Source organism: Jaculus jaculus, chromosome 20 (assembly GCF_020740685.1).
Source record: "Jaculus jaculus isolate mJacJac1 chromosome 20, mJacJac1.mat.Y.cur, whole genome shotgun sequence".
NCBI lineage: Eukaryota > Metazoa > Chordata > Mammalia > Rodentia > Dipodidae > Jaculus > Jaculus jaculus.
Genome location: NC_059121.1, coordinates 24,426,886 through 24,454,570, shown reverse-complemented (window position 1 = coordinate 24,454,570; position 27,685 = coordinate 24,426,886). Strand labels below are relative to the sequence as shown.

The 27,685-nt window shown below is 43.6% G+C and overlaps 1 protein-coding gene across 1 annotated transcript in view; it reads left to right on the top strand.

Annotated features, from left to right (window-relative positions):
* Window positions 1-27,685, top strand: part of Itga2 (integrin subunit alpha 2) — a 100,055-nt gene that overhangs the window by 55,226 nt on the left and 17,144 nt on the right. The window contains exons 11-23 of the mRNA XM_012950241.2: window positions 1,721-1,859; window positions 3,459-3,604; window positions 5,806-5,949; window positions 7,536-7,739; window positions 8,898-9,034; window positions 11,482-11,621; window positions 15,015-15,166; window positions 19,365-19,475; window positions 20,042-20,124; window positions 21,848-21,989; window positions 23,054-23,146; window positions 24,110-24,186; window positions 24,265-24,348. Of these exons, the coding sequence (XP_012805695.2) occupies window positions 1,721-1,859; window positions 3,459-3,604; window positions 5,806-5,949; window positions 7,536-7,739; window positions 8,898-9,034; window positions 11,482-11,621; window positions 15,015-15,166; window positions 19,365-19,475; window positions 20,042-20,124; window positions 21,848-21,989; window positions 23,054-23,146; window positions 24,110-24,186; window positions 24,265-24,348 (1,652 nt within the window). The remainder of the gene's footprint in view (window positions 1-1,720; window positions 1,860-3,458; window positions 3,605-5,805; window positions 5,950-7,535; window positions 7,740-8,897; window positions 9,035-11,481; window positions 11,622-15,014; window positions 15,167-19,364; window positions 19,476-20,041; window positions 20,125-21,847; window positions 21,990-23,053; window positions 23,147-24,109; window positions 24,187-24,264; window positions 24,349-27,685) is intronic.

Sequence of the window (27,685 nt, the reverse complement as noted above, 5' to 3'; positions counted from 1 at the left end):
GCATGTTCTGCAGGGAGAGTATAATGTACAAAAAAAAAAGAGGACTTTTGAGTGTCCCAAGGCACAGGCACAGATTTCAGGCTTTATCTGAATAAGGGATTTGACTCAGTTAACTACCTGAAACATTGGTTAAAGACACAAACAATCGCTGGCAAAAATGCATTCTGAGCTTTCTTCTTTGAAGTTAAAAATGACTTATTTTTAAGAAAAAGAATTCAAAAAAAAGGCTCTCGAGCTGGGAGGGGTTTCAAGCAAGTCATCCCTGTATTTTTTTTTCTAAGTGTAGAGAAAGAAAATAATTTAAGATTAAGTAGTTAGAAGAAAAATGTGGGGTGGGATTGGAAAACCACTGTCCTCTTAGCTCAGGGAAACCCATTCACTTTTCTCAGAAACATCTAACTCTGGTTGTATTCAGGATAAGGGCAAGATAGGCGAAAGGATGTGAGGTGCTGGGCAGTATTTAGAGAACAATTTGAATTCAGAAGATTTGATAAACAGATCAATGCTCATTCTCTGTCTAGTTTGGTTTCTTTTTTAAGTTTTATTTACTTAAGAGAGCGAGAAAAGCAGACAGAAGAGAGGAGGAGGCCAGGGCCTCCAGCTTTACATGCCCACTGGGAAATTGAACCTGGGCCATCAGGCTTTACAAGGAAGCATCTTTAACCACTGAGCTCCCTTGTCAGGCCTCTCTGTCAAGTTTTAATGAATAAAGCATGCTAACTTCTTCTGGTTCACCAATCTTTAGAAAGGCTCCCAAAAGTTTGGATTCTCTCCCATTAAAACAAACAAACAAAAAAAAGTAAGTGAATTTGCACCTAGAGAATCTTGCACCCAAATCCCTGAGGCTGTTGAACGCTCCCTGGAGACCAACCACATACTACCAATGTCTCTGATTTGATTACACTTACTTTCGCAAGTTTATGATCTCTTATCTTCAAAGTAGGACACATCCTTTTTCTATTTATAATTTTTAATCTCAAATCATATCTGAGATTTAAAAAATTTAACAATAACATCTCCCCTGCTGATCAAACCTGTGTTGTGTGATGACATCACTTGAAATATTGGATTTGGACCCATCCAAAGCCTCCTGCCTCCTTTTACCTTCCCCACTGGGCTGGCTCAGACCTAGTTTCTTTCTACCACATGGAAAGTTCACATGGAAAGTTACAGCTATCGGTACCTTTTGTAGCTAAGTTGCTGCCAACCAGATGAGCTACTGGCCTAAGAACATTTGAGAAGGACTTGAGAAGAGGGGGAAGAAAGATGAAAACGCAGCAGGTCAGAAGAGGACTTCCATAGCAGCAGCCTTACCTTCCTCTGGGGCCAGCCTTTGCTGATGTGCCGGGATATCTCATGCCCACCACAAGCTTTTCCTGACCTTGTGTGGAAGTAGAAGTGACTCATTTTAGGGGCTTTGAGCCATGTGCAAATGGGCGCCTCTGAGCAGAACCTGGAGATGGTTGTGTACACGCCCGATACCGCAGCTCACTGCCAAGGCTCAGATACACGAAACATCGCAGCCGCCCCAGCCCAGGCCAGCGCAGCTCCTGGAAAGCTAAATGACGCTGAGCTACATCAACACGCATTCATGGACCTTGGACCTCCTTAGGCCGACCTCCTTAAATCTAGACAATTTATTTCAATATGTTGCCTAGCCTGCATTGCTGTGCACTAAAGGTGATCGGCCTCAATAACCTTCTGTTTTCGATTGCTTTAGGATATTCTGATGCTGGGGGCCGTGGGAGCTTTCGGCTGGAGTGGGACTGTTGTTCAGGAGACATCTCGTGGACACACCATCCTTCCTAAGCAAGCGTTTGAACAAGTTCTGCAAGACAGAAATCACAGCTCATATTTAGGTAAGACAGAGAAGGATGTGGCTCGGAAAACTGAGGTTTCCTTCCTTCCACTAGCTTCTCTGTTCGGAGCTGTCCCCTAGTGAACACACTTTCTTTTCTTTTCTTCTCTTTTCTTTTTTTGGGTTTTCAAGGTAGGGGTTCCACTCTAGCCCAGGCTGGCCTGGAGTTCACTATGTAGCCTCAGGGTGGCCGCAAACTGCCTTCCGAGTGTGAGTGCTGGGATTAAAGGAATGCATCACCGTGCCTGGCAACTTTTCTAGATATCTATTATTTATTTACTTAAGAAAGAGAGAGAGAGAAAGTGGGCATGCCAGGGCTGCCACTGAAAACGAACTCCAGACACATGGGCCATTTAGTACATCTGGCCTTATGTGGGCACTGGAGAATTGAACCTGGGCCATCAGGCCTTTTAAGCAAGCACCTTTAACCACTGAACAATCTCTCCACCGCTCATTTTCTATTAACAAAGGTTACCTCTTTGCCAGTCAGGCCTTAGCCCATAATTCCTCAGTGAAAACCATGCTTTATACCCAAATCTCTTTTGGCTGTTGAAACAATTGTTAATTCCTGGAATACTCATTTCTAGTAGGCAATATACTAAGTAGTAGTCTTATGGAATTTTGGAGTTAGTTTTATTGCTGTTCTTGTGATAAAAGTCACCAGTTTTTAGTACCAACTAGGGGGAACTGCCACTCCATATATATGAACATTTAAATCCTTCCAGCAACTCTCTGTGGGCAAGTGAGGTGAATAATTGTCGATGGTTAAACAAGTTACAGAGTAGCGAGTCCAGAATTTATACTCAAGACTGTCTACCTCCAAGGTTTATATTCATTTCCCTAAGCAACATTACTTTTTTACTGAAATATTTTTATTTGAGAGAGAGGAAGGAGGGAGACAGAGAGAAGGAGAGAGAGGGAGAATATGTGTGTGTCGGGGCTTCCTGCTGCTACAAACAAGCTCTGCTTACATTACCACATTTTGCACAGCTGGCTTTACGTGAGTATTGGGGAATCGAACCCAGACCGTCACAACAGCCTCTAACCACTTAGCTGTCTGCCCAGCCCAACATTACCTTGTCAATTCACTTATTCATTCAAGAAATACTTGTTGGGGGCTGGGAGAGATTTGCTTAGCGGTTAAGGTGTTTGCCTGCCAAGCCAAAGGACCTTAGCTCAATTCCCCAACACCCACGTTAGCCAGATGTGCAAGGGGGCACAGGCATCTGGAGTTTGTTAGCAGCGTCTGGAGGCCCTGATGCACCCATTCTCTCCCTCTCTCTTTTTCTCTCTGTCTGCCTCTTTCCTTCTCTCACTCTTCCAGATAAATAAATAAATAAAAATAATTAAGAAAAAAGAAAAAAAATGCTTGTTGACTGCCAGGTTAGTAAATGATGGATGAGAACAAGCCAGGATCAAAGGTCAACCCCGCAAGGCGAGTCCCCCCGAGGCTGGACGCGCGGACAGGAACAGCCCCTCGCGGGAGCGCTGGGAGATGTTCCCACGACCTCTCTGCTCGCTTTAGCCTTCAGAGCCCCTCATTTTGGATCTCTCTCTCTCTCCCTCTCTCTCTCTCTCTCTCTCTCTCTCTCTCTCCTAGGTTATGCCGTCACTGCGATTTCGACAGAAAATGGTGTCCACTTTGTTGCTGGTGCTCCTCGGGCAAATTACACGGGCCAGATAGTGCTGTACACTGTGAATGACCACGGCAACGTCACGGTCACTCAGTCTCACAGGGGGGACCAGGTGCGTGTCATGGCAGAGCAGGTGACGTGGATGCTGTGGGCGACTGTGGCGGGAAGTTGAGCGTGTCGTTTGCTGTGGCTGTCTCGTCTCATCTGAATTCTCGCTTTGATCCTAGATTAGCCCTCCTCTTCATCAGCTAACCGGGAGCTTAGCTAACTTTCTAAAGTCGCCTGGTTTCAATGGGCTGGAGCTGTCATTAAAATGCAGTTGTATCTGGTCTCAAAACCACCACTGCCGTTTGGTGACTTCCCAGTCTGCATTCTTTTTTTTGACTGCCAAAATTAATTATACAGAACATTACTTAAAGACACCAGCAGAGAGCAAACCACTGCTCTGTGGGCAAGCCCACGCCAGGAGCCCCAAAACTGAACTGACCTTCCACATCTGAGCCCGTCAGCGTGGCCTCCCGGGGTTGATGTTCCTAAAAAGCAGACGACTGTCCTCTCAGCTCCCGGAGGCCAGACTTTGTGACAGATCTCTGCGTGTCCCCGTGCAGCAGAAGTTACTAGAGCAAAGGCCGGTTGACTGGCTCCTGTCTCCTTCCAAAACAGCTCCCTGGTCCATGTACTTAGCGCATATTTGAAACAGGCATTTTCAAATTGCTAACAGTCCACTGAAAGTCAGGGAAACTATCCAGTTTTATCTTCTTTGGGATTAAATCTGATCCCACTATTGCTGTTGATTTCCTCTCAGTAAGTGCTTATTATTCTTGGCCACAAACTAGCTAATTTCACACATTTACCTCATCTTTAATACTATTTATTTATTTACTTACTTACTTACTGAGTTAAGAAAGAGGGAGAGAGAGAGAGAGAATGGACCCACCAGGACCTACAGCCACTGCAAGTGAACTCCAGATGCATGTGCCACTCTATGCATCTGGCTTACGTGGATCCTGGGGAATTGAACCTGGGTCCTTAGGCTTCATAGGCAAGCACCTTAACTGCTAAGCCATCTCTCCAGCCCATCTTTAATACTTTAAAGAAGGCTGCTTCTATTTTGAGAAAGGCAAGGCAATGTTGTGGAAGCAATCCCTTAATCACTTCTAAAACCCTAAGGGGCATGCATGCACGTAGGTGTGTGCCAAACATTGCAGAACGGGCTGACATCCAGATTCCCAGGTTTCACCGGGTTCACCCATCTGCTCTACGCCGCTGCGCCACCTGTCCCGGACCGGGTCACAGGCATTTATGTCATTTGTGTCTCCATTCCTCCCCACTTGGAAAGCTTCTTGTCCTGAGGGTGCAGTTCAAATGACACTTGTCTCTGAGTGTTCCTGCTCTCCTCCCCCACTCTCCCACCACAGGGCTTTGTTACCATGGAAGCAAGGTTGGTTTGTTTTTTTCTTTTTGCACCTATTCCTACTGCTTTCTCTACAGTATACCTCAAATAGCAAAGAAAGGCTCTCTTATAAGTGTGACCTGTGCCCCGCTGTGGCATCACAAAGACTTGGAGTACTTGTTTAAAATACCTGTTTTCTGAGGCTGGAGAAATGGCTCAACAGTTAAGGTGCTTGCCTGCAGAGCCTAACATCCCGGGTCCAATACCCACATAAAGCCAGATGCACAACATGGTGGTGCATACATCTGGAGTTCATTTGTACGGGCTAGAGGCCCTGGCATACCTGGCATATACCCCCCCTCTCTCTCCTTGCAAATATAAAATATTTGAAATATTATTTTCTGGATCACACTCTAGATATTGTATCAGAATTGATGGAAAATAGGGAATCTTTTTTTTTATATTATTTTAAATTTATTTGCAAAGGGAAGGAGACAATGGCATGACAGGCCACTGCAAACAAACTCCAGATACATGTGCCACCTTGTGCATCTGGCTCTACATGGGTGCTGGGGAATTGAACCTGGATTGTTAGGCTTTGTAGTCAAGTGCCCTTAACCTCTGAGCCATCTCCCCAGCCTGGGGACTGTATTTGAGACACACTTTCTTGGTGAGTCTTTGAGCACACCAAGTTTAAGACCAAGTTTTAGGTGGCAATTCATGCAGAGGAAAGGATCATATTGTTCATTCTTATGTTCCTAGTGGCTTGCAGGTAATAAACTTTTCCAGTGCTGTGTGTTGAGTGAGTGAGTGAAAGCTGAATGTGGTAGTTATGCAAATGACCACAGGAATATGTAAATGACCGTAGGAAGATGTAAATGAGGAATGCTAATATTAGTATGTATGCCTTCCTACTCCAGATTGGCTCCTATTTTGGTAGTGTGCTGTGTTCTGTAGACGTGGACAAAGACACCCTTACAGACGTGCTCTTGGTTGGTGCACCCACGTACATGAATGACCTCAAGAAAGAGGAAGGAAGAGTCTACCTGTTTACTATTGTAAAGGTAAAAATAGACATTACACTGGGGGTTAATTTGCTTTAGTACTGATAAATGAACTAAGCTGTGGTGTGAAGGGACACGCACTCCCCCTGAACAGTTGCTGATTTAAATGTATAGAACTATTTATTATTCATCCATGTTGAGTATGTCCCCATTTTAAAATTTGTAACAGTCACGTTAAATGGCACAATTTGAGCTCTATGTGTAGTGTATCTTGTTTTTCATACGAGACCTTTGAGTTGATAATCTTGAAAAAAAAAAAAAATCAAGCCACTGTAAGTGCCAGGCACCTTGGACATACACACATGCAAACATTTGTGCATCTCCTAGGTATATCTTGCAGTCTTTGTGATCGGCTATTAATAACCAGGCAGCGCTTACTTTTATCACTGATGGTGAAGCAGTTGTACCAGCAACGTTAGCAACCTCCATTCCATCCAATCTCAGATGATTTCTGCATTACTTTGTTAGAACAACCCATCACCTGGTGTCACATGTAGGTGTATGTTCAGCTCTTAGAATTTCAAATCCTTGCCATAAAACTTGTCTTACAAGGAAGGAATGGTCTTTCTAACTCATACGCTAAATTCCCAAAGTGAGTTCAGATTGGAATATTGAGCTCAATGAGAGCAAGAAGAAAAACAACTTAAAGACAGGCTAGCGTAGAAAGCTAGATAACTGCAGAGAGAAAAGACAAGTTAACATTGCAAAAATTATGTTTGGTTGTGGTATTCTGTCCTACATTATGAAAATTAGTCTAAAAACTGACCATTTCAGTAGTTAAAATAATTCCAACTTCACATAAAGAATGTATAAACCATATCAACTTCTTTGAACATTTTTAAATTCCCAGTTTTTCAAAATATCTCTTGCTTTAAAAATATTATGAATTATCATTAATTATTAAGATGAAATTATGCAATACCTTATTGACCTCAGTCACAAGATAAGAAGAGCTGACCCAGTTTAATGGCTGAAGCACTTAGCTTTCTTGTGAAGCCATGAAAATATTTCCATACTTGAATGCAAAATCTGGGCGGGGGAACTGTATTTTACAAGGGAATACTTTTTTCCTCTTGATAAAATTAGCATCTGTTGTCATGGAATATTAACAATTTTATTTCCACTTTCTACCCCATTACAATTATGTCACCATTAAATAGGTTTTTAAGTAAAGTCTAAATTATCATGTTTGATTTTGTTTTATGTCTACCTTAATTTCATGCAAGATGTTAGACTCTCATCAGGAAGATTTTAAATCAAAGGATTGGAACACAGGAGAGGGTCCAGATGTGAAGAGAAAATGGAGATAAAGGTGTGGGTACTTTCATGAGGTTGTTGAGATACAGTAAAGAGAATTATTACCACCTTTAATCTCGCCTTGTGAGCAGATAGCCTGTGACCTTAATTGCTAACACTTCACTTATCATGCTTGTCAGAAGTAGCGGATCTTCAATGCTAAGATTAAAACCTGGACCACTTTTAAGATTTCAAAAATTGGTCTGGACATCAATTGCTCTGAGTTTTAATGACACTGTCCTCATTCTGAGGTTGGCTTTAATCATCCCTTTTCCCCCCACTCTGTGAAGGGCGTCCTGAGCCAGCACCAATTCCTGCAGGGACCCGAAGGCACTGAAAATGCCCGCTTCGGTTCAGCCATTGCAGCCCTCTCAGACATCAACATGGATGGCTTTAACGACGTCATCGTTGGCTCACCGTTAGAAAATCAGAACTCGGGAGCCGTCTACATTTACAACGGTCACCAGGGCACCATTCGCACAAAGTATTCCCAGGTAATCCGTGAGGAACACAAGCCTGTGTTACGTACAATCAGGTTAGCGCTCAAGAGCTTCCCCCAACCCATCACACTTACTGCATAATCTCATTCCTTTACTCAAAAAAATAGTCCTTGAGTGTGGTGATGCGTGACTTTAAACCCAGCACTGGGGAGGCTGTGGTAGGAAGATTGTTGTAAGTTTGAAGCCATCCTGAGAACTGCATAGTGGAATCCAGGTCAGCCTGGGCTAGAGTGAGACCACCTCAAAAAACATGAATATATTATACATTGTATAATTATTTTATTTAATATCACACACACACACACACACACACACACACACACACACACACACACACATATATATACATATATGATATAATTTGCTGAACCTTTATTAGGTGTCAAGTACTGTACTAGCTCTGAAGATGCTGTAAAGAATAGAACAGACAGGCTAGAGAGATGGCTTACCAGTTAAGGCTCTTGCCTGCAATGTCAAAGGTCCTCAGTTCAATTCCCCAGGACCAACGTAAGCCATGTGCACAAGGTGGCACATGCATCTGGAGTTCATCTGCAGTGGCTGGAAGCCCTGATGTGCCCATTCCCTCTCTCCCTTTCTCAAAATAAATAAACAAATAAAAATAACATATTTAAAAAGAATAGAACAGACAAAAACCCGCCCTTTGTGGTTCTTACATCCTACTAGAGACAATATGAAAAAGAGGAATAAGTAAGTTCCACGCATCAATAAATGCTAAGACAAAAAAAAAAAGTAAGACAAAAAAAAATAGCAAGACTAGAAAGCAAAATAGGTGGTAACATTTCAAGAAGGTGTGGTATCGGATAGTTGATGGATGGTTGAGACGTCACGGCACAAGTCATTGAATCAGGGCCTGAGCAGGCATTGCTTCATCCCCAACCCACTGACTTCTCTATTCTGTGCTGGACTGGGATTAAATAGCAAAGATCCGCAGTGTTTCGTTGATGAAATGCGTGGCTGCAGAAATGACCCCGAGAGGTGAGGTGCGGTGTGACTGAAAACGCCATGGGACTGCTGGAGAATACCGGCCACCTGGGGCACAGCCACGTGGCCCACAGGACGGGGTGGTGGACGGACCGCCGTCTCTCTAGCTCCCCTGTTGCGTAACAGTTAACTTCATGTCAAACTTTTCAGAAAATCTTTGGATCTGACGGTGCCTTTAGGAGCCGCCTTCAGTTCTTTGGGAGATCCCTGGATGGCCATGGGGATTTAAATGGGGACTCCATCCCAGATGTGTCCATTGGTGCTTTGGGACAAGTGGTTCAACTCTGGTGAGTTAGTAAGAGCTAAGTTACAATGAGCTACCATGACGGCATTTAGACACGGCATAGACGTAATGTAAGACGGGTGGGAATTTATATATTATAGTTTGCCTAAAGGTAAGAATTCCTTCCCTCCGGGAGAGAAATATGCACACACATACAGGTACATATTTGCTGACAAGTGTGTGTCTTATTAGATTATTTGAAATTAAGCCATGATTACATAATGTACATAATACATATACATGTATGCATGCAAACAACACACACATTTCCTTAAAGTCACGTTTTCCTTCTCTATCTGGTGAAAAGAAACCATGCATATAGAAGGCAAAGCCCCTGATGTAATGTCCAGGTTGTTTTTCCTGAATGTTGCGATGTGATAAAGACCCGCATCTCAGCTCAGCTTCTGCCTCCTGAGAATGCACTGGAAATTCTGACATCAGACCGCGCGTGTGCAGTGAAGCTTCTCGTGTGGTTCAAAGGCAAATTCTTACATTATCAGTGCTGAGCAGCTTAGGCTGAGCTGACCTCACGTTGACTTCCATAGGCAAAGAAAACACTGACCCGTGACTCCTTCAAATGAACGGACCCATGCATTCATTTTCCTCTGTTGAAAAAGTGCCTTTAATCTCCAAATAAATCAAGAACAGAAACATGACTCTGGCATTTTTTGATTTCTGAATTTGACAATAATATGTACACATCTGAACCGTGTTTACTTTAGTGAAATGCTGGGCTGGAGAGATTGCTCAGTGGTTAAGGCACTTGCCTGCAAAGCCTAACAACCTGGGTTCGGTTCCCCGGTACCCACATAAGGCCAGATGCACAAAGTGGTACGTGCGTCTGGAGTTCATTTGCAGTGGCTAGAGGCTCTGGTGTGCCCATTTTCCCCCACCCTTGCAGATAAATAAATTAAACATTAATTTTTAAGTGAGTAAAATGCATTATTTTTATTGCAGGATGAATATATTATGTGGAAAAATAAACCTCAATGATACTATTAAGATGATGGGAAAAAACACTAGATACTATATTAATGAATAATGTTAGTTAAAATCATTTAGGATTAGTATAACAAGTGCAGTATAAGTATGTGGTTTAACTCTAACTTATTTAATAAGATACATACCTGTCAGTAAGCATTACATGTAAACCTCTTTACGTGTGGTGGGCCATGTACTTCCTAGGGAAGTCAACATGTGTGGAATCAAATTAATGGGCTGAGCTGATCGTTCAAGCTAGGCTGATATTATGTGGCCATGTGCCTACAAAGTGTGGACACTGTTTTCTCTGATGATAATTTGTAATAAGTTTATAATATACATTAAATTAAAGACATCTGCATTAGAATAAGTGCTTAGTCTCTGGAAAAGATCACCTTACAAAAACAACCACTCTCGGTTTTGTAAACGCGAGAGGGCGTCTCCTTTGTCATCATTTGCTTTGTGACTGCTCCTTAGGAGACCTTAGAGGTAGATAATAACCATGGAAATAACCATGAGAGTAGTTTGCCCATCACTTTCCCATTACTGTCAGGTGAATTTCACAATGGTAGATTCTAATTTCTCACTGGCTAGTACTAAATAAACTGGCAAGCCACCCAGCGTCTTGTGTCTCACACATTCTCACTGGTGACATGGGGACCGTAGGAGTTCTACCCATGTCACACGGGTGACGTGTAAATAGCAAACGAGACCATCTGACAGGCCTAAATGGTGATCCTGGAGTCAGAAGCTTCTAGAGCCCTTTCTGTGATCCTCTGGGTTCATAAGCTAGTTGCCATCAACTGGGGCCGGGTGGTACATTCCTGCATCCAGCTGCAGAAGCAGCAGAAGAAAAAGCCCCAACCACTCTCCTCAGCCCTTCACCAATGCCTTCCCTCTGCCCTGCCTTTGCCAGAGGAGCAAATAACACCGATGCCAGGTGGCATGACACACAGAGCCCATGACTTAACATTTCACTTGCAAAGAGCTGGCAATCTCCCATTCCATGTTCATGCAGTGTTATTTAAATATATATGTATTTAAGCATATATATTATTATATTAACAATTGTAATTATATTATTGTAATTATGTAATAACATTCTATAGTATTATAATATAATTATTATAATTATATTATATATGTTATAATTAAGTTATAATAGTATATATAATTATATGTATTTATATATGTTATATATTATATAATTATAATATACATTATAATTATGTAATAATGTTATAGAATGTAATATAATTATACAATATATTATTATGTTAATATATACATATGTTGAATATGCTTGTGATGCAGCTACATGAAGACATTGTCCCCGTTTGCACAGAAAATACCAAGTGAGTGCGGGAAGAGTGGAGAGAAGGAATTCAGCCACACTGGCCCTGGGTCCTCTGTGTAAAGCTCACACAGGCGCATGCTGGGTCACAATCTGTTCTCCTTTCTGTCTTTCAGGTCACAGAGCATTGCTGACGTGGATGTCAAGGCTTCCTTCAGGCCGGACAAGATTGCTCTGGTCAACAAGAATGCTCAGATCGCCCTGGAGCTCTGCTTGGGGGCACGGTTCAGGCCGACGGGGCGAAACCACAGAGTGGGTGGGTAGAGATGCGGTCGCGTGGCAGAGGCAGGTTCGCCTCCACAGCTTCAGCTGCAGGTGTGCCATACGCTTCGGTCTGGAGACCAGGCGGAATGAAGATCTTCGTTAGCAGAGACTAAAATTACCATGCGTTAGGTGCTTAAGCGAGGTTCACTGGACACGGAAGGTCTGTCGAGGGTTTCCCCGTCAGATCCTGAGGGTGACATTCATCTGTGGACCATTTTAATCTCTGTGGCATAGTCACATAGTCACATAGTCAGTTTTTCTGACCCACAAATCACTTACTTAGATCTTTAGGCAGACAGATGTCCCTGAGCTGTTGGTGTTAAATAAGAGTGTTACAGGCTGGAGGGATGGCTTAGTGGTTAAGGCATTTGCCTGCAAAGCCTAAGGACCCAGGTTCAATTCCCCAGGACTCATGTTAGCCAGATGCACAAGGAGGCATATGCATCTGGAGTTCATTTTGCTGTGGCTGGAGGCCCTGACACGCCCATTCATTCTCTCTCTCCTTCTTTCTTTGTCAAATAGATAAATAAAAGTAAAATATTTTAAATAAGAGTATTACGTTGGCTATGCCATCACCTACATAGGATGCGCTCTGTAAAAGAACTGAGTATTTTCCCTTTTATGAAAATTGACAGGCATGAAGTTAGGAGAGAAAAGGGGAAAGCAATATATAATTTCTTCCAATTTTCAGAAATATTTTATTTATTTCTTTGAGAGAGAAACAGGCAGAAAGAGAGAATGGGCATGCCGGGCCCTCTAGCCACTCTAAATGAACACCAGACACACGTGCCACCTTGTGCATCTGGCTTATGTGGATACTGGGGAATTGAACCTGGGTCCTTACACTTTGCAGGCAAGTGCCTTAACCTCTAAGCCATTTCTCCAGCCCCAAATTATTGTATCTTTTATAAATAACATAAAGAACCAAGAAAGATCTGAGGGTTGTCCCGTGAGATGAGAGAAAATAAGCAAAAAGTTACCATTGGCAAATAGCAGAAAATGTCATCCTTTCTCTCCTGGATTGACTGTCACCTTATCACACCTGGCCAGGTGTTTCATCTCCATGGAAACCTTTTTCTAACCACTGACCTCCCCTTCATGCCTCACCCCAAAGATCTTAGTACCCTCCCATAGAGAGAAGGCAATTCAACAGTCGATTCAAAGTCACTTTTCCCCCACTTGCCATTATTTGATGGGCTCTCACACTTCATCAGATGTTCGTTCCAAATTTCAGAACCATTAGCTCTGGCTGGTATCAAATCAAACTGTTAGCAAAGTAACTTCCAGGCTGAAAGTGTGGATGTCAGTTGTATGCAATGAATATCCAAAGCCAGTTAGATTCACATTGGCCACACCTTCCACGTTTCGCTGCAAGTCTGATCCATCTCGACATCTTTCATTTTCTGAACATTGACCCAACTTTAAGCAGCCTACCTAATAGCCTTGCCTTGGACAACACGTCCATCAGAGTGGCCGCGATAGTTAAGTCAAAAACCATTGCTGTATAAATAGCATTATTAGTCTGCCTAAAAGATTACATTGGGGAAAACGTGTTCTCTGCAAGAAGAAGCGGCCGACTGCTGAGCTTTCCTAGCCCCAAAGCGTGAATGTGCCTCTCGGATCTTCCACATTGTGACCCTGCTTCACTCTTTCTGTTGGCACACACGGGGGTCAGGGGGGAACAACAGTCCTTTCAAAGCGTTTCCTTCCCGTTAGTTGGCTGGCGAGAGTCAAAGACTTTCTTGGCGTTGAGTCAGAATCCTTTGTCGTGGACATAGTCAGGTGCACTCTGATGAGCAGACCTTGAGATTCTGTCACCTCACTGCTTGGCAATAATTGCACGTAAGGACAAGACTTCCAGCTTTAAAACTGCGAGTTTATAAGGCGGGAGGTTTCTATTATTTATTAACTCAGGCACAAGCTCCAGTGTTAAGGTCACCATAAAAAAAGTCAACATATTGCCTATATATCCATTTCATCAAGCTGTTTGAAAAAAGAGAGAGTGCACTCTGATGTCTCTGTCCTTCCTAGAGTCGCCGCTGCACCGTTACGCTTCCTTTATATCATCTCGTCACTTACTTTTAGTCTGCTTATTTGATTCCTCTACATTTTAGCCATCTTTAGTAGGCTCACTAAGTCACTAGAGCACAAATACAATTCCTGTGATAGATACTTTAAAAGTAACATGTAGAGGTAATGCCTTAGAAAATGTATTTAACTTCAAAATAATGAATATAATAAAATACCTCAGAGTGAGTCCAGATAAGGCAGTTATTCTCCTCTCTGTTTCATAGGAAAAGAAACATGTTTAAGGAGGTGAGAGGTTAAACAAACTTCCCAAAGTCACAAAGCTCGTAGTCTGCGGAATTAAGATTAAGCTCGAGGATTTCTGACTGAAACCCTATCATTGCAGTGTTGTATGTCTGTCCTTGTGGAAGCATCTAGAATATGCCAGGCAGTTAATTTTTCACAGTCACATTAGCCCTCACCATGACAGGCCTCTCAAAACGACTCGAATTTCATTTCTGCCTTTGTTCTGGCTGTGTGAACCCAAGTCGTGCACACTACCTCATTTAGTGTAGCTCATTGTCTCCAAAGCAGGATGGGGATATTCGCTTCCAAAATATACGGCCACGTTCGTGGCGTAAGGCGGTATGTCCAACTGCAGGTATTCGATAACTAAACAGTCTTTTCTTTTGCATGTTTCTGAAGCATGGAGAATGACGGCCGTGGATAGGGAAGTGTGTGTGGGGGGGGGGTGTATTCACATGTGCGTGTGCAGATGTGCACGCCCCATGCCTTCCTGTCACTGTCCATTTGCATATGTCTTTTGTTGAAACACGATCTCTCCCTCAACCCAGAGCTGCTTCCAGAAGCCCCGGCCATTCTCCCTCTGGTCTCTGCACCATCCCCCTCACCCCCAGCTAGGGTTTCAGGTGTGACTGGCCACAGCCCGCATGGGTTCTGGGGAGTCAGACTTGATGAGCTCTGACCCAAGTGGCCATCATGCATAAGGGGCAGGCTGTCTTAACCACTAAGCTGCCTTCCCAGCCTGTCTCTTCTTGTTTGCTTATTTATTTGCAAGTAGAGAAAGAGAGAGAAAGAATGAGAAAGAGAAAATGGGCAAACCAGAGCCTCTTGCCGCTGCCAAAGAATTCCAGGTGCATGCACCACCTTGTGCATCTGCCTCTACCTGGGTACTGGAGAATCGAACCCAGGCTGCTTTTGCAAGCAAGCTCCTTTAACCACTGAGCCATCTCCCCAGCCCCCCCGCCCCCACAGACCCTTGATCTCAGGGCTTTGCACGGCAAGACACAGCGAAGCAAGGATGGGTTTTCCTTCACAGTTCATTTGTAATAACATTCCTTCATGGCTTCTGTTGCAGCCATCATGTTTAATATGACCCTTGATGCTGATGGGTACTCCTCCAGAGTAACCTCCAGGGGCGTGTTCAAAGACAACAATGAAAGGTTTCTGCAGAAGACCGCGGTTCTAAACCAAGCACAGCTGTGTTCCGAGTTCCTCATTAACATACAGGTGAGGCCTCAGGGCTATCTCTTTACCCCAGTGCTTCTTAAACACTCGTGAATACAGAAATTCTGAAACTGAAACTGTGTTAGAAAAGAAATGCCTGCTCTTCTAATAAATGCCTTTCTTGTCTAATTCTGTGAATTGAAAGCACATTGTTTATGCTAAGACTTATGGTAACCTTCTATTTTAATACGTTGGTGACATTGTACTTCAGTGGAGATTGCAACTAAAAGGGATAAAAGGTTATTTTTTAAGTATTTTGTTCCTCTTTATTTATTTATTTGAGAGTGACAGACAGAGAAAGAGGCAGAGAGAGAGAGAGAGAGAGAGAGAATGGGTGTGCCAGGGCCTCCAGACGCTACAAACAAACTCCAGATGTGTGCGCCCCTTGTGTATCTGGCTAATGTGGGTCCTGGGGAATCGAGCTTCGAACTGGGGTCCTTAAGCTTCACAAGCAAGCACTTAATCGCTAAGCCATCTCTCCAGCCCTTATTTTTTTTTAAGTCAAAGATGCAGTTTTCTTGGGTGAACTTTCCATTGAAAATAAATTTTGTTTTGACATTTTCCTATCAAGGAGAATGTGTCTTCCTTTTAAGCTACTGAAAATGATAATCTCAGTTGTGATTTCCACTGTTGGCTTAAGAGGGTAAATGATGTAGATTATGTACAAAAAAAATTACTGGTTCTAATATTATATCATAATATTCCTATAGTTCTCATAGATATGGGAACTGTCTCATGTAGGAAAAATACTTTTCAGGAGAAATTTTCCAACATGAAATTTATTTTACAAGTTACATGAAACAGCTCTCCTTAGCAACTGCACAATAATATTTGAAAGTGTAACTTGCTGGGCACATCACTCTTAAATGAACCGATCATGTAATGTCCCAAATATGGCTAAAGAGGTTAAGGTACATAAAAATTGCCAAGAAGATAGATATTTATATGTGTGTGTGTGGTGGGTGTACGTGTGTGTGGTGGGCACACATGTGTGCACATACGTGTACATATGTGTATGCATGTGGAGACCAGAGGTCAACATGGAGTGGTGTGGTTTTTGTAGAGACACCTGCACTGGGTCTGGTGTCCACTGAGTCAGCTGGACTAGCTAGCCAGTCTCTGCCTTTTTATGCCAGCATTGTAGGCGTGCCACCATGGCCAGTTTTCATGTGGGTGCTAGGGACTGACACTCAGGCCCTAATGCTTCTGCAGCACGCAGTTTATAAGCTGAGCTATTTTCCTCAGTGCCAAGAAAACTTTTCAAAAACTTATTTGCAAGCCAGGGCGGTGGGGGCGGGGTTGAGCACACCAGGGCCTCTAGACGCTGCAAACAAACTCCGGATGCACGCACCACTTTGCGCATCTCGTATTACGTGGGTACTGGGGAATCAAACCTGGGTCATTAGACTTCACAGGCAAGTGCCGTAACCACTCAGCCATCTCTCCAATACCCCCCCACACACAAGAAAAGTTGTTTTTATATCCAAATTTTTGGTTCCCATAACAAGATATTTGAGCTTTAAAAGATGTGGATCATGAATTTTAAGAGGCAACCTAAAACACTCCTGATAGTAGATGGATGACCTAGAAATCAAAAATGCTAAGCAAGGGCTGGAGAGATGGCTTAGCGGTTAAGCGCTTGCCTGTGAAGCCTAAGGATCCCGGTTCGAGGCTCGGTTCCCCAGGTCCCACGTTAGCCAGATGCACAAGGGGGCGCACACGTCTGGAGTTCGTTTGCAGAGGCTGGAAGCCCTGGCGCGCCCATTCTCTCTCCCTCTATCTGTCTTTCTCTCTGTGTCTGTCGCTCTCAAATAAATAAATAAATAAAAATTTTTAAAAAATGCTAAGCAAAATGTTGGGAAACATGTCTATGAAATGTTTCAATGCATTAAAATCGATCATCTGGGGCTAGAGAGATGGCTTAGCGGTTAAGGCTCATGCCTGCAAAACCTAAAGACCAAGTTTGATTCTCCAGGACCCACATAAGCCAGATGCACATGGTGGCACATGTATATGGAGTTTGTTTGCAGTGGCTAGAGGCCCTAGTGCATCCATTCTCTCTCTTTCTCTCTCTCTAATAAACAAATAAAAATCAGTAAATATTTTTTAAGAAAAGATCAATCACATGGTTTTTGTTATGGTGTAAATTGCAGGTTTATTGTACATGAAGGCCTGGACTTTTTGTTAGTTGTTAATGCTATAAATATATATGTTCAATGAAGGAAGGAACAGCGGAAGGGAAGGATATAGACAGGGAGGGGAGGGAGGGAGAAGGGGAGAGTAGAGGAGAGAGAAACCTAGCTTCCATCTCCTCTTGCCTTGTTGAGTAGTGGATCAAAGTACATGTTGTGGAAAGTGAAGGCTACAGGCCGTTTTTCTTAAAGAATAAAAAATTCTATTTGCTCTATTACTATTTGTCATTAGTACCAGTTATGTGCACCCAGTGTACCCATCTCTCAGCCAGCCGAGGAAGCAAATCCTCATAGCTCGCTCCCCAGGACAGCTCAAGACTTAAAAGACCTGCTGGCAAATGGACTCTCAGAAAAGGCAGATTCAGCTGGGCGTGGTGGCATGCGCACCTTTAATCCCAGCAGGGGTAGGAGGGCCACCCTGAGACTACATAGTGAATTCCAGGTCAGCCTGAGCTAGAGTGAGACCCTACCTCGGAAAACAAAACAAAGCAACAAAAAAAGGGCAGATTCAATTTTGAATTTCTTTTTTTAAATTTTTTTGTTCATTATTTATTTATTTATTTGAGAGTGACAGAGAGAGAGAGAAACAGACAGAGAGAGAGAGAGAGATTGAGAACGGGCGCGCCAGGGCTTCCAGCCACTGCAAATGGACTCCAGATGCGTGTGCCCCCTTGTGCATCTGGCTAACGTGGGTCCTGGGGAACTGAGCCTCGAACCGGGGTCCTTAGGCTTCACAGGCAAGTGCTTACCTGCTAAGCCATCTCTCCAGCCCGAATTTCTTTTTTCCATTTGTGTAGACATTGTTCTTTCCTGCCGAGAACTGGGAGGAGGTTTGTCAGATGGGTTCCAGATGACTTTTGCCACATCGTTTCCCCCCTTATTTTTTTTTTTTTCACATAGTAGATTAGATAAGGGGCCATGTTTCCTGCAATGCTGCATAGCCTCTGCCCTCTGTACAGAGACAAAGAGGATCCGTTACACTCGCTTGCGTGTGGGTCGGGCAGGCTTTCGTGACTATTGAATGACACATTCATCATCTGTTCACCATCTTCTTGTGCAAGGAGAAATAAAACGCGTATGAGTCATTTAGGTCAGAGGCTGGAAACTTGATTTGGGATATCAGCATCACAAACAGGTTGAGTCCGAGGAAGGAACCTTTGGCTCTTTCCTGAAAGCCAATGTTAGGCCCTTTCCTGGCTGAGTCCTAATAAGTTCTTTCAGAGAGGTGATTGTGACACTCAGGAACCATTCATTAATTCTTGGCACCTAGTGAGAAGGTTGAGCCCGCAACTTCAGAGCTGGGCGCTGCCACAGAAATCTGTCGAAGACGTAAACCATACATATCATCTAAGTATTTATTGTGACTTGTAAATAATGAGATTACTGGGGCTGGAGAGGTGGCTTAGCAGTTAATGACCCAGGTTTGATTCCCCAGAACTCACAAGGTGGCACGTGCATCTGGGGTTCATTTGCAGCGGCTACAAGCTCTTGCGTGCCCGTACTCTCTCTCTATCTGCCTCTTTCTCCCCCTTCAATTAAATAAATAAATAACATATTTAAGCTATTTCAATTAAATAGCATATTTTTACAAAAGACTGAGGTTACTAATGAAGTCCACTAAGAACTGTTGCTTCAGATTTTCATTAGCATGGAGACCCCTTCTATTTCTGAATGCTGAGCCCACCAGCAGAACCAGCACAAAAGAAGAAGTGTTGTTCATTCAAAACAAGGATGGGCTGGAGGGATGGCTTAGCGGATAAGGCACTTGCCTGCCAAGCCAAAGGACCCAGGTTTGATTCCCCAGGATCCACATTAGCCAGATGTGCATGGTGGCATATGCATCTGGAGTTCATTTTCAGTAGCTGAAGTTCCCTGGTGCACCCATTCTTTCTCTCTCTCTCTCTTTCTCTCAAAATAAATAAATAAAAAGTTTAAAAAAACAAGGATAGTCTTCATAACTGAGAGGTGACTTGTAAGATGCTATTTCTTTTCATTTGTTCTGCGTCCAGAAACCTTCTGATGTGGTCAACCCATTAGATGTGCGTGTGGACCTCAGCTTGGAGCACCCCGGGACCAGCCCTGCCCTTGAAGCCTATTCCGAGACAGTCAAGGTCTTCAGTGTGAGTGTGTGGACAGGCTAATAGAACTTCATAGTTACTACAGTATGTGCAAGACACTAAGAACATAGCCTGCTGCCTTGATTTGTAAGTGAAATGATGCACAAAGTTCACTGGATGTAAGTCTCACAAAGGCGGGGCTTTCTGTCTATCTTGTTCTCCGCCAGTCTCATATCTATCCACAAGAGCAGGGTCTATCCACCATAGGTGTTCAGCAAATGTTTCTTAAAAAAAACAAATAAAAAATATTCTAAACAGCTACTGATTTCCATCCAATAATAATAATAATAATAATAATAATAATAATAATAATAAACAAGACTACCAATGCCTATGAAGTTCTTTGTGTTGCTTCGTTATACTTACTTTAATCTAGCCCCCTCTGAACAACCATTGTGAACTTTGTATTTGTCATGCTTCTTTATGACTGTGCTCAGCATGCATGTGTTCCTAGTACATTGGCTGTCCATGTTTTTGAACATTATTTAAGTAGAATAATGCCATTTGCGTTTTTATGCTTTCTCTTCTGACCTGAGCATGACTAGGTTTTTGTTTTTCCTTTCTCTCAGGTCCCTTTCTATAAAGAGTGTGGCAGTGATGGTCTCTGCGTCTCTGATCTGGTTCTGGAGATCCAACAGCTGCCAGACGCTCAGTACGTTTCACTCGGAAGCTCGGTGTTAAGTGTGAAGATAAATGGCACACTACATCAAGTGATTTTTTTTTATTAGTTTTGTACTCAGTGATACAGTCAAGTTGGTACCATTGTTAGCCTCCTCCCTGTCCTCCCCCTCCGCGGGGACCCTCCTAGTTGGGGAATATGCATTGTGCATTGTGGGGTTAGCCATCAGTTATGGGTAGGAGGAAATGTCTCTGCGTATCCTGACCCAATGTGTGGCTCTGACATTCTTTCCGCCCCCTCTTCTGTGAATTTCCCTGAGCCATGCTGGGCTCATTTTAGGTCTGCTTCAGTGATGAGGTCTTGGGAGCCTCTGTGTCTCTGGATATCTGATTTGCTAGGAGTTGATTGTCCTCTCTGTCTATCTCCTTCACCCTTGTGATGGTACCAGGTTCACCAAGAAAGCAGCACTCTTGCTCATTTCCCCAATTATTCTTAGTTTCATCTGGGGCCCTTGTGCTGAAGACACCATACGCTGTTGGCACATAATATGGAGTGGACATGGTTGGAAGCTGGAAGAGAGTCAGTCCCCAGACAGTTTGCGTTTCTAGTGCCAGAAGGTGCCCACATGAGCTACTGGGGGAAAATGACCAATATCTGTCCAAGCCATTCATGGCCGAAGCTCCTCAGCAGCAAACAACCTGACATGATGCCCACACAAGTGCAATAGTGATGTACAGCCAGGGTGGGAAACCACCTGCTCTTGACTTGGCTAACCGATCTGCTCAGTGGAACGGAACCCCTAGCTGGGAAACAAGTCAGAACCATATCCAGACATGAACCCGCTCTCCATTACCAAGCTCCCACCAAGTGTGGGGCTAAAATAGGCCCTACACCTATTAAAATCACGTGATGTTTTCATTGTTTTTTTCTACAGAAGAAGTGCAATAATAAAGACTTATATGCCCTAAACCTCAATTTCCATCACCCTTATTAGAGAAAAGCAATAAGACAAGAAACATTACCAAAGCCAATGAAAAGGAAAATTCAGTGTGGTAGATTACTTGTCAGTGTTATTTTTCTTCTCTTTTTTCTGGGGTGTGTGTGTAGTGCATGTGCTGTGGCGTGTTCACATGTGTGTGACTTATCCTGTGCACATGCATGTGGCATCCAGAGAACACGGGATGCCCTCCTTTAGCACTTTACTTTTGTGTATTTGCGACAGAGTTTCCCACTGAACCTGGAGGTGCCGTTCCCCCCAAACCACCCCGAGTCTCCACTCCCCATAGCATTGGGGTTACAGGAGTCCATCGCCATGCCCGACTTTTTTTTTTCTTCTTGTTTTGGTTTTTTGAGATAGGGTCATACACTAGCTCAGGCTGACCTAGAATTTACTATATAGTCTCAGGCAAGCCTCGAACTCACAGTGATCCCCCTACCTTGGCCTCCCGAGTGCTGGGATTCAAGGGGTTCACCCCTGGCTCAGCGTTTCTTTAACATGGCTGCGGGGATCAAATTCTCAGACTCAGCTGCTCTCGTACTGCTGTGACAGGTGCTTTTACAAATATATTACAAATATTACAAAATATTGAGCTCCCTCAGTATGGTTTTTTTTTATTATTTTTATTATTAAGCAGTTTCCTCAGAGTTTAGAATACAAAAAAATTTCTTGAATGAATGAAATTTTAGAATGCTGACCTGTTGGTTTGTTTTACGTTAATCACACTTATCTTTTTCTCCTTTTTTTTTTTTTTAACAGAAAACAACCTTTTATTGTCAGCAGCCAAAACAAAAGGTTAACATTTTCCATAACGCTGAAAAACAGAGGCGAAAGTGCATACAACACTGCTATCATTGCTGAGTTTTCAGAAAACTTGTTTTTTGCTTCGTTCTCTATGCCGGTACGTGAGGACACAGGAAGATCAAATACTGTCTTCCTTGCACTCAGATCTCCTTGGTCCCTAAGTTGTGTGAAGGACAATGACCGTGGACATGAGCAGCCTCCCTCACTGCTTCCAGGTAGCGAGGCCACATGAGATCGCAGCTCTGCGTGACAACCGTCACTTTTTCCTTTACCCCAGAACGTGGCCTGTAGATCTTCCCCAGCCACCCATGGGGCTCCACGGATGTGGCGCACTTGCTCTGAGACATTCCGAGTCCCACAGCTTAGCTCGACCTTCTGCCGTCTCAGGTCCTGCTGCTGATGCCAAGATAACATATTCCAGCAAAGCCAGGCAATCCAGTTGACCTGCTGCTGATCGCTAAACCAGAAGTGCACTTGACCATGAGAGCCCCTTGCTAATTCCTCTGCCCCCAAGCCATGAAGAGAAAAAAGGAAAAGCTATGATTCCAAGTGAGGCACTTGATTAAAGGATTAGAAAGGGTTTCTTCCCAGTTAAAATTGATAGACTCTCATGAGAGTTCCAAGTGCACACTGGCCTTTGTGTTTGAACTGTACTCCTATTTAAGAGAAAATGAATGCAAAAAAAAAACCTGGCCAAGATTCTGTAAGTTAGTTGGAATAATATAGATGCTAACGTACATTTTTCTTCCTTGAAAAATATACCTTTCAAACCAGGCATGATGGTGCTCGCCTTTAATCCTAGCACTCTGAAGGCCTAGGTAGGAGGATCACTGAGCTCAAGGCCAGCCTGGGACTACAAGAGAGTTCCAGGTCAGCCAGAGTTAGAGTGAGAGCCTACCTCAAAAAAAAAAAAAAAAAAAAAAAAAAGCTACATATATATTTCAAAACTATTAAGAAAAAGATACTGCCAAAATAATATTTCAAGAAATTGCATTAAAGCTACCGTGCCTCTGAAATACAAGAATTATGATTTCCTTCTGGGAGGGCAAAGAAAATGTAGTTTTAACCCATTATTGGCTTGTCAGCTGTGTCTTCAGAGATACACACACATTCTCATATGCACTATAAATGAATGTGTGCTATCCCCTTGGTCTTGTTCAGGTGGATGGGACAGAAGTCACCTGCCAGGTTGGTTCATCTCAGACGTCGGTGACCTGTGATGTGGGGTACCCTGCTCTAAAGAGCCAGCAACAGGTACCCTTGTGTGTTATCCTCAAATGCATGCTAGCCGTACCTCAGCGCCCGTGTGGACTTGCCAAAACAGTATTGTCTGTTCTAGGCAGCATCCTTTATTCTAGGCGTGGGTGGGAGGCACACCCATGCCAAGGCACACGTGCAGAGGTCAGAGGACAAAGATGGACGCTGGGCCTCACCACCCTCAAACCCCCAGGAGATTCTCCAGTCTCCACCCCTCTCTTGTCCAGGCACACTGGAATCACAGACACCCACCACAGCATTTAGCTTTTGAGATGGGTTTTGGAGACCCAAACTCAGGTATTCACACACCTCCCTAGCCTAGGTACCATTTTTTTAAATTTTTTTATTTAGCAGAGAGAGAGAGAGGGGGGGAGAGAGAATGGGTGCACCAAGATTTCCAGCCACTGCAAACGAACTCCAGATGCGTGCGCCCCCTGTGCGTCTGACTTACATGGGGTACTGGGAAGTCGAACCGAGGTCCTCTGGCTTCAGAGGCAAGCGCCTTGACCGCTAAGCCATCCCTCCGGCCCCTAGGTACCGTTCTTTTGATAAACATCACAAAATAACCAGGTACAGACTTAGCAGAACTTTCTTAATTGCAGCATTATTTTTTTAGTATATTGATAACAGTGGAATTTCTCCTCCATGGGCTTTTTTTCTTTTTTTTCCAAATTCATGTACAATCCAGACAGTTCACTTCTGTCTGGTATCGGCACAGGGCTTCATGACTGTGCCAAAGCAATACGGCTGCATCACTAAAATGGCCCAGTTTCAAATAAGCTCTCCTCATTCCCATGTACCCGGGCTAAAAGCAGGTGAGAAGATTAGCACCCCACCAGTTTCAGAGTGTAAGGCATGTAAAACTCAGAATTAGGTGGGAATGGGTTTACTCTGATGGGGAACAGCCCCCCCCCCGGGTGTAAAACAGCAAACCCTGATGAACCCTAACGTTGGACACAGGTGACTTTTACGATTAGCTTCGACTTCAATCTTCAGAACCTTCAAAACCAGGCAGCTGTCGATTTTCAAGCCCTCAGGTAAGGACGTCATGGGACCGGGAATTGCTGGTGGATGACTCTTCTCCTTAAGTTCCTAACATGCCTCTTCTTCAACAGCGAAAGCCGAGAGTCGAACCAAGAAGATAACGCGGTCAGGCTCAACATCCCCCTCTTGTACGATGCCGACATGCGGCTGACCAGGTAAGGTGACGCCTGCTGCTGCTGCTTGTCACTGGCTCAGCTCGGGTGTGTAGGATATTTGGTCCTTGACTGAGGTTTACTTCCCTAAAAGACTAGCTAGATGTCAATGGACCAACTGATGCTAAGGAAAGCTTTGAGTGACTCTTGATGATTATTTTTCCTAAGTATTTATTTATTTGCAAGCAGAGAGAGATAGAAGAGAGACTAAGCCAGCCAGGGGCCTCCAGCCGCTGCAAACAGACTCCGGATGCATGTGCCACTTTGTGCATCCGGCTCTACGTGGGGACTTGAACTCGGGTCATTAGGCTCTGAAGGTCAGCGCCTTAACCTTGGAGCCATCTCTCCATCTTCAGGATTACGGACTCAAGGCAGAACCAAAAAGACAGGAACACGTTATTTCCACATGCATTGGGCAAATGCCCCCAGTGGTGGTGATATTGCAGACTTTCCCTGGAAGTTGACGCAGACGCTTAGGGAGCCCCAGCCCCTCACTGCCTACTTAGCCCAGGAGCTGTCAAGCAGGGGCCCCCCTCCCAGGCGTGAAAGCTTGCAAGCTGGTGGTTTGGCAGCAGATGCCCATATGGAGTCTCAGATGAATGGACGTGGCAATGCATCGGATAGGGAAACTAGACCAAGCCTGGGCTTCTCAATGGAAAATCCCACACATGACCCATTAGAACTTTCTTCCAACCTAGGGGAAATAAAGGGTTTTTCCAGAGGAAGTCATCCATGAAGAAACCTTTGCTTCCTTTTTTCTTACCTTCCCAAAGCAAGTAAACCTGAGGACACCGGTTAAAATGTTACTAATGATAAACGCCAGCCCACTTGAATTGTTCCCGGGGAGAGGTTCTTGGAAAAATGGGTGACAACATGAATCATGCAGGTGGGAGTAGGTTGCTATGACCTTGACTCCACTCATCAGTGAGGAGGGTCACGAAACTCTACAGAGCACAGCCACATGGCTGCACAGTCTCCTGGGACACCCGTTCTCCCTGGTGCAGCATTAAGGCCACCAGCACGCACAGACCAGTGACTCTGACCTAAAAATAAACAGGACCGTAGGCCCTCTAAGACCAGTGGCCACCGGCCTCCCTGACTCCACTCCGACCTCGCCTCCCCCGCCCCTCAAAGCATGGAATGTGCACATCACGCAGGAAATCGCCCAGCGCGAGAGAGAAATGGGCCACCCTGTCTGGACCAGTGACTGCATGAGCCGAGGTACAAGGACTGTGTCCTCATCTCGCGAGTTGCAGGGACGCAAGGACAAAAACGCGACCCCACGCAAGTCATCCGCCCCTGAAAAATTAATCGGTAACTACAGATTTCAAAGGACTCCCCGCTGCTGGAAGAAAACAAACGCAGCGTGCCAACTGATGTTGCCACACTGGCTCACTTTTTCCCTTCTCTTACTGATTTCACTGTGGTCGTGAACACTTTTGTTGATAAAGGCTATTGATCATTTTGCACTTATACGTCATCCTCGAGTGCATGTTAGCCGTACCCTAATATTCGTGTTAGCGCACCCACAGAGTACTGTATTAGCTAGGCATCATCTCTGATGTGAGTAAATGTGAGACTGAGATAGGACTTCACTTCTACTAATTGACATCTGACCTATGTGTCTTTGTGATGGTGATTTTATTCTGGTACATTCCTTTGTTCTCTAAAGTAAATAGTTAAAAAATTGGGGGATGGAGCGATGGCTCAGTGGTTGAAGCATTTGCCTTCAATGCCTAATGACCCAGGTTCGATTCCCCAGTGCCTGCATCTGGAGCTCATTTGCAGTGGCTGGAGGTCCTGGTGCATCCATTTTCTCTCTTTCTATGTCTCTCTCTATCCCCCTCCCCCCACCTCTGTCTCCACTTAAATATATAAAATAGGGCTGGAGAGATGGCTTAGCAGTTAAGTGCTTGCCTGTGAAGCCTAAGGACCTCAGTTCAAGGCTTGATTTCCCAGGACCCACGTTAGCCAGATGCATAAGGTGGCGTATGCATCTGGAGTTCGTTTGCAGTAGCTGGAAGTCCTGGAGTGCCCATTCTCTCTCTCTCTCTCTCTCTCTCTCTGTATGTGTGTGTGTGTGTGTGTGTCTGTTGCTCTTAAATAAATAAATAAATAAATAAATAAATAAATAAAAGTAAACAAAAAGTTAAAATTAATTAAATAAAATACAAATTTATATTATGGAGAATTATTTGCCAAAAAGGAGCTACAGTGGCTTCTAATCCTATATGTAGGTAATTCTCCAGATGTGTTTTACTTAAAGAAAAGCATTAAACATACATAGAAAATCCAAATGCTACAGCAAGATACACCATTTAAAGGGAGGTCCTTACCTCCTCATCTTCCTGGTGACAGTCCTTCACAAAATTCCAGGACTATTTTAGCATATCTTGCAGATAGGGTGTTCATTTATCTACCAGGACATATACATGCAACAGGAAGGTATACACACACACGTGCAGAAATACTTTACATACTAAAAATAAATGATAAAAATATTCTTCCACGTGTTAATTTTATGTAATTGTGGAATGGTTTTCACATCATTCCATATGTATCTAACTTATTTTATGACTAGATGGATACTAATTTGTATTAACCATACTAGTATTCATGGTCTAGTTGATTGTTTGCCCTGATGTTCAACCATCAAAAGCAATACTGAAAAAAAAGAACATTTTTTTTTAACATCTTGGAAACTTTTGAGGAAAAAAATCCCACACAGTTCTTACACAAAATCATTTGACAACCACTGTGACACTATACAAATGTGCAGTCTACTGTATAAATATGATGGGTGAAAATAAAGAGGAAGAGTAAAAAAAAAAAAAGTATTTTTAACAGGATCCTTCTGAGTTTAGGTAACTGCTAGTATAACCCTTAAGTGACTTAGGGAAAAGTTTTCTAACAAATGGAAAAATGTCTGATCCCTTTACAATGCAAAAAGCAGAACACATTAATCAAATTAGAAATTGGCTCTATTTACGTACAACATAGACATGTTCTGGAAGGCAGAGGATAGTCGGTGCACACATGGCCAGTCTTTCTGTTTCAAATCCTAGGCAGCTCTCTCATTTTTCCATGCAAGACATCATTGTTTCCTCTCACACACATATACCCATGACAAACGCTGCATGTATTAAAGTGTCCCTGTGATAGATTTTTCCTTCTGAAATTTTGGAAGAATTTGCTTGCAGGGAGGGAGGGAGAGAGACAGACAGATGGGGGAGAGACCCAATGAAAACAAAACAAAAACAAAACCTTAACCTCAGAATATGTCCAGTCCTTCCTGTAAGGAAATAGAATGAACATCATGTAATTAAAATAAAGTGTCCTT